Source organism: Stegastes partitus, unplaced genomic scaffold (genome assembly GCF_000690725.1).
Source record: "Stegastes partitus isolate 25-593 unplaced genomic scaffold, Stegastes_partitus-1.0.2 Scaffold124, whole genome shotgun sequence".
NCBI classification, from domain to species: domain Eukaryota; kingdom Metazoa; phylum Chordata; class Actinopteri; family Pomacentridae; genus Stegastes; species Stegastes partitus.
The window spans coordinates 339,512-346,522 of record NW_007577855.1 but is presented as its reverse complement, the minus strand read 5'-3'; the positions used below and the strand labels follow the sequence as shown (position 1 = coordinate 346,522).

At 42.0% G+C, this 7,011-nt stretch overlaps 1 protein-coding gene across 1 annotated transcript in view; it reads left to right on the top strand.

Moving 5' to 3' along the window:
- Positions 1 to 7,011, top strand: part of usp43a (ubiquitin specific peptidase 43a) — a 159,807-nt gene that overhangs the window by 74,168 nt on the left and 78,628 nt on the right. Inside the window, exon 5 of the mRNA XM_008278480.1 lies at positions 6,128 to 6,263. Within this exon, the coding sequence (XP_008276702.1) occupies positions 6,128 to 6,263 (136 nt within the window). The remainder of the gene's footprint in view (positions 1 to 6,127; positions 6,264 to 7,011) is intronic.

Genomic DNA, 7,011 nt, shown 5'->3' with positions numbered 1-7,011 from the left:
TTTTTGTTTTCTGAAGTTTGCCAAGCGTGGCACATTGTCTCAAAGTCCACCTACTACGACTGTGACTAAGCGGATGCAGCGTTTGTTGTGCTTCTGTTGTGTTGTGTGAAATCCAGCAGAGATGCAGCTGAGAATTTTTAGAACAGATTCAGTGACATCAGTGTCGCTGACTCACTGTTACAGGATGTTTTTTCTTTTTTACTTTGCAGTTTTGGTTAAGCAGACATTTCATTGCTAGACTTTCCTCCCGAGTGTCTCTTTTCCGTAGCCTTAGGTTGTTCATTGTGGTGTTACAGTTTTGCAGCTGTCACGGAATAAATTCGGAGATGTTTCAGTAAAGTTGAAGAACAGTCCATGGGGGCCTGTTTTTATGGCTTCAGGGGTTAATGTATGTTCTACGATTCCCTGAAGTGAAGCTATAGTTTTACTGCAGTGGAAATTATTAAAAACAACTTGCAGGATAAATTTTAAAATGTGTTTTAAAGCTGCATGAGTCGAATCGGCTGAACCTGAGAAAACAATTTCAGGTAACTTCAGATGTCGAGTTGAATCAGCGGCTGCTTAGTCATGCTGTTGAGCTTCTTGTTTCCTCTTGAAAGACGACTCTCCTTGTGTCACGTTGTTTTTTGCTTCCTGTCTTTGTGATTGTGTTTTTGTTTTCTCCTGTGTTTCGTCACCGTTTGTGTATTTAACCCGTGTGCGTCCCGTGTTTTGTGTCTGTTCATCTGACTTCCTTGATCCTCTCCCTGCTCCTCCTGCCGCGCTGCTTCATGCTTGGTTTTTTAATCACCTGCCCTGATTTTTTTGTATTTTTTTGCATCAGCTTAAGCACAGATTTTGTTCCTCATACTTGCTTCTTTGCATCCTGAATTGGGGTTCTATTTGGAACAGAAACACAGCGCACACTCAGAACTTCCATCAGCTCTGTGCTTAATTAACAACTCCCGCTCTAATCTGTTTTTGTTTGGTTTTGTTACACTTATTTGAAGAGGAAAACTACACCTTTGTGACTCTTTTTGGGGCCTGCTTTTTTAAATTCCCATCTAGAACTGACGCAAGCAGGCAGCGTTAAATCTACACAAGGATGGATGAGGACAAGAAATGACAAACTGTCACTACCTTATCTATGGGTTTGTCAAGAGGAAATCATAAGACAGATCCTTAGACACACAAACGCACTACGTACACATATCGAGTCATTTCCTAAAACTGTAAAGCAGACATCTTGCTTTATTTTATCTCTCTAACTCTGTATTTTATGCCCAAATCAGATATAATGGCGGCTGTGGCTCAGGTGGTAGTCGGTCAATGATCAGAAGGTCGGCGGTTCGATTCCGCCCTGTAACCTGTGTCATGGTCGTTGTGTCCTTGGGCAAGACACTTCACCACCTTACCTGGTGTGAATGCCTCTGAATGGATTGTTTGAGGTGGTGGTCGGAGGGGCAGAATGGCAGCCACGCCTCTGTCAGTCTACCCCAGGGCAGCTGTGGCTACAACCGTAGCTACCACCACCGGGATGAATGTGTGTGAATGAATAGACAGTGTAAAGCGTCTTTGAATGTCTAGAAAATCGCTTTATAAATCTGATCAATTATAATCTGACTATGATAAAAATGTGTGGTAAGAGGCAACTGATTATTGATCCAGCTGATTATTGGATGCAATAATATGTGAATTATTTTAATGTGGACTTTTTTCAGAGTGGGCTGTTAGTGTCTTATCCCAGACTTACTAATTAAATAATCCTGAAGAGACGCTCTCTCATCTTGCCTGTACTACTGTGTACGTACAGCAAAATGACAATAAACTTGATTTGATTTGATTTAAAATCTGCAGATTACATGAAAAAACGTCCACTTGTGTTTCTGATACAGCCGCCTCTCTCTGAACAGTTACTCCACCCACGTGCATCACATTCGTTATACGTTGTACAAGTGAAGAGCCGATCAGCTCTGCACTCAGTGGGGTTTTTTTATTTTATTTTAAAGTTACTTAAGCTGCCATCAACATGTCCTGGTCATCATGTGCTTTAGTGATGGCATTAGAATCTGAGTGTTGCTCAACTCCAGCAGTCTCAGACTCTACCCCAGAAAAGCTCAGGAGATCGGATGTATGCATCACATCAGTGGGACTCGGCGTCGTTCCATTTGCTAAATCAACCACTTAGCGCCTCGTCTTTGGTCTTTTCTCATGTAGAGCCGTTTGAAAAATACTTCTAAGAAAGTACAAACGTCACCACGTCTCTCGTCCAAAAGTAAGTTTTTGAGGGCGGCGTCCTCTTCGCTTCGTTCTGGCGCACCGAGCCGCTCATCACTGCCCCGTGTTGCTGGAGGGCGGCAGGACGCCCACCAGTCCTTGACAGAACTCCAGTGGCCCTAAAGAGCAGAAATGAGCCAGCGTCATTCTGGAAAAACAAACTTGGACACGAGGCATAAAGTTGAGATTTTGCTTCATCAGAAGTTTTTTTTTTTTCATTAAACTGCATTTTTCAGTTTTACATGAGAAAAGACTAAATGGTTGATTTGTAAATCAAATTATATTAAATATTATTACTAATAATCATGATCGGTCCAGAAAAACCCGTACTGGTTGACCCTCTAGTGTGTCCTCTAGTGTGTGTGTCTCTCTTTCTTTATAGCATCTACTCAGCTTTTCAACTGACATTCATTTTCATCTCGTCTCCTTCCTGCTCCGTGTAAGAACTAATGATCAGCAAGTACTGAAGCATGTTTGATCATCTACCCTGCAAACAACATATTTCGCTCTACAAATACGACAAACGAGGCACGACCTCTTTACACCGAGTGTTTTGAACTCATTATCCATTTTTTGTCATTTAGTTTGTCGTCAGTTAAACTCATGATTGAGTCTGTTTCACCTGATAACGTGCATCAGCAGTCGCTCCTGTCGTTTAATTGTCTTTGTGTACAGTTTTTGGCACAACANCATTAGGGTCATGGGGGGCTGGAGTCTATCCCAGCTGACTCAGGGTGAAGGCAGGAGACACCCTGGACAGGTCACCAGTCTATCACAGGGCTACACTAAGACACAGACAACCAAGCACACTCACATTCACACCTACGGACAATTTAGAATCACCAATTAACCTCAGCATGTTTCTGGACTTGTGGAAGGAAGCCGGAGAACCCGGAGAGAATCCACACTGCACGGGGAGAACATGCAAACTCCACGCAGAAGGATCCCGGTGTCCTCACTGGGATGCGAACTGACGACCTTCTAGCTGCGAGGCAACGGTGTTAACCACCGCCCCACCTTGCAGCCCTGAAGCAAACTAAATGATAATAAATTGCACATGGAAAACAAGCAAAACAAAAAACAAATACAGTGACCACAGAAAGCTAAACGGCAGCAAGCAATGGAAACATCACATTTTGTCATCTTTCAATAAGTTTCATATTTTGTTGGTTTCACTTACCAAAACATCAAAACGTCAAATCAACATTTATTATCGGGTTCCACTGATTTCATTACAAGATTAATATCAACTCGAAGGGACATTTTGCTTTTTGCTGAAGTGATGTTGTCTTGGGAAATAGGCCAGTGTATATTAAAGAAGCTGTTTAAAGCCTTTGTGGCTCCATTAAGAGCTGCAGGAAGTGTGATGAACTAACCTCAAGTAGAGCCACTTAATCCAGTCTGTTCTGTGCTGCATCTGCCTGACGAACAAGAATGCATGGATTGCATAATATTTTTAAATATGCACACGAGTCTTGTATCCTGGGAGTGCACTGATAATGCATTAATGACGACGAGTGGACAAACAAACACGATTTTCAATGCAAGTAAAAATGTCAATATTTTTACGACTTCCATATTTGCTTTAAAATGCCGTTTGTGGATGCAAATCTGTTCACCAACTAATTCTTACAAGTCGCAGATGCCTGGAGTCAAGCGCCATCTGAACACACCATAACAGCAGATTTTCATCACCACGCAGTGAAGACTTTATTTTTAATTACTCGACTTGTTCACTTGGAGAAATAAACTATCTCAAACGAAGTATTTCCGAGGACATGCTGGTTCATGGTGAAAACTACGACGAATGGATTTGCTGTAGAGCGTTGCAACAACACTAGTGTGCTGGCAGCAATGTGGAATATATATTATTTATAGTAATTGATCAGAAACCAGGAGAAACACTGCCATGGCGAGGATATCTATAATCAGTTTGGCTATGATCGTCGCTCCAGCACGGTTTTTAAAGACCGTTTTTGATGTTTTTCAAGGTGAAGAGTTCAGTGCACTTGTGCAGGTTCGTGTGGGAGCATATGGGAGGCTGGTGTTTAATAGAGACTAATCCAGCAGGGAGCTACAAGGCTGCAAAAAGTCTGCTTAGCGGGATGACATCTCTATTTCCTGGTGCGTTCGAGTGTCATCCCACACTTCTCATCCCATTTCATTTCGTTCCTCCCCGTCTCGTCTCGGAGCAACGTAAACAAAACAACTGCTCAGATCCTCCGCCATCTGCCCTGTCAGCCTCCCCGCTGGTAACACATTACTCACCTGAATAATGCATGATGGGAAACAGGAAGTGGAGGTGTCAGCGATTACACCGTCGTCATCCCAAATGAGATGGCGTGACCTTACTTTGTCTTCCGGCTCTGTGTTTTCCTCCACACTCCCTGTTTTGTTTTGCTTTCCATTCCGACATCCCGTCTTTTCCGTTCTCTCGTCTTCTGATTAACCTGTCCTTACTTACAAAATCCAGCCGTCTAGTTGTTATACCTTCCTGCTAACCCTCCATCGTTTCTCATTCCGTCTCCATCATTTTCCTCCCTGCATCCTCCACAGGACATGTTCTGATTGCAGACATGTCCCAGCATACAGCTGTTTCCAGAGGGATTATCACCACGCGCTGGTTTCGCTCGACGTGTCCAGTCACGCATAAATTGAAACAAACACTGCTGAGAAATGAAACCCTACGAAGGCAACATCTGAAAATAGTTAAATCACTTGAGATATTAAATCGGATGCAAACAAGTCGCTGGTTTTTGGTCGTGAAATTAGTTTTTTTTTTTTTTTTTTTTTACACCCGTATCATCAGAGGACATCTTTTTCCCTGAAGTTATTAGACGTTGAACAGCTCAACAGTGCATTTCAAAGTCCCGTTTTATTGAAGGTTTTGTTTTGGTGTTCAGCTGCTGATGTACATCGAGACTCAAACACATCCCTTGAACAAAAAAGAAACATCATTTTTGACATCCCTGAATTCTCCACCGTTGAATAATCTCTGTTGTTTTTCTTTTCTTTATATATGTGTGTGTCTAGATAGTATAAGTGTGCATATACAGTCATGACTCGATAATCGGCGCTTAACAATCCGAAAACCTTGCTGTCCGACAGGTGTTCAGGAAAAACGAACGGCAACCATAGAAAATAGCCTTAACATACTGACAGCCTTGGATTCTGACTCCGACATGACGTTTTATGTCACAAATAAGGATAACAGTGTATTTTCTGACTGAACAATCCAACACATTGGCGACGTTCAGACTGCAGGACTTGATGCTCAATCCGATTTTTTTGTGAGTTTGTTCACATTTCCAATTAAATACAACTTGTATGTGATCTGCTGTGTGAACTTCATACGACCCAAAAGTGTCCCGCATGCATAGAAGAGGACACAACGACGTCACACACAGCGAGCGTGCTCAGAACTGTGACCGCTATCCTAAAGTGGCATCAGCAGCCAAATACTGCCTGTACGTTCCGGTCACTTCCACCCCGGATTTGCGCTCTGACAGTGGTTGGAATGTACACAAGCGCTCCGGTCAAGTAGGCATGAAATCCAGCGATGTGTAGTGTTCTAACAATACACTAGTTATTATAACAACTATAAACAATAAATATCAACAACAAATGAGCCTTCCAGCATCAAGCCCTCCTTGTATCTCGACCTCCGTCTTGACAATCCGACAGCCTTGATATCCGACATAAAAGAAGGTTTTACATTTAGTGTCGGATTATCGAGTCATGACTGTACATCGATAAATAACTGAGAATACCAGGGTTGGTTTAATAACTGTCCTACCTCTCTCACACACACACACACAAACACACAAACACTGACTGTCTGCTCACTTCTTTCCACCTTTTTGCCCCGCAGGCCGCTGTGTGTGACGCTGGTGTTCAGCACCAAGGGTCAGAGGTATCTGCGGGTGGGTCTGGCTGTACCGCTGTTTGGTTCCCTGTCCTGCCTGAGAGCGATGGTAGCAGCGGAGGGCAACATCTCCCCAGACCAGGTACGTATACACAGAGCTACAACGGTAGCTGCTCACATTTATGTTTGTCTCTGTGCTAAATAACTGACAGCTGAAGCCACTAAAACATGCAAGTAGTTCAATCTCACCCACACCAATAAGATGATTTGAACCACAACTAGAAGTAGACAGAACTTAGAAATGATTTTTCTGCAGGTAAAAAGACTGATGAAATCACACAATCATATAAAAAAGAAAAAGTTTAATTTCTTTGATTGTTTTTTGTTTTTTTTTTTAATTGAAAAAAAAAAAAGGGTATCATCAGGTACATGTTTTCCCACAGATGTTACCAAAACTTAAAAAAAAAATGGTGGCTCCAAATACTACAACTATCTGACAACTTACATTTTTAATGTCTGTACTTCTCCCGTATTTAACGTAAAGTCCAAGAATTTTTTTCAAACGACTTTTTCCTCGCGTCTGAGTCACTTGTAGCTTTTTGGTTGTGCTAGAAATTGTTTTTTTTTTTGGTGAAATTCTATTTGAGGCATGAAGAATAAAAAGATTTTTAAAGAAATATCACAATTTTAAACTTGGATTTGTTTCAGTTCCCAACTCAATAGAAATGAGTAGTTGAAGGACTGTGGGAAAGGTTTGAATCGATGATTGTCTGACAGTTTCCTGCAATAAATGGTGTCATTTTAGCTGTATTGTAAAGATATCAAGACTTTCAAGTCTGCTGGCAGGTTCTGGTGTTCAGAAGTGCATCTACGGTTGGAGTTAGTTTGAT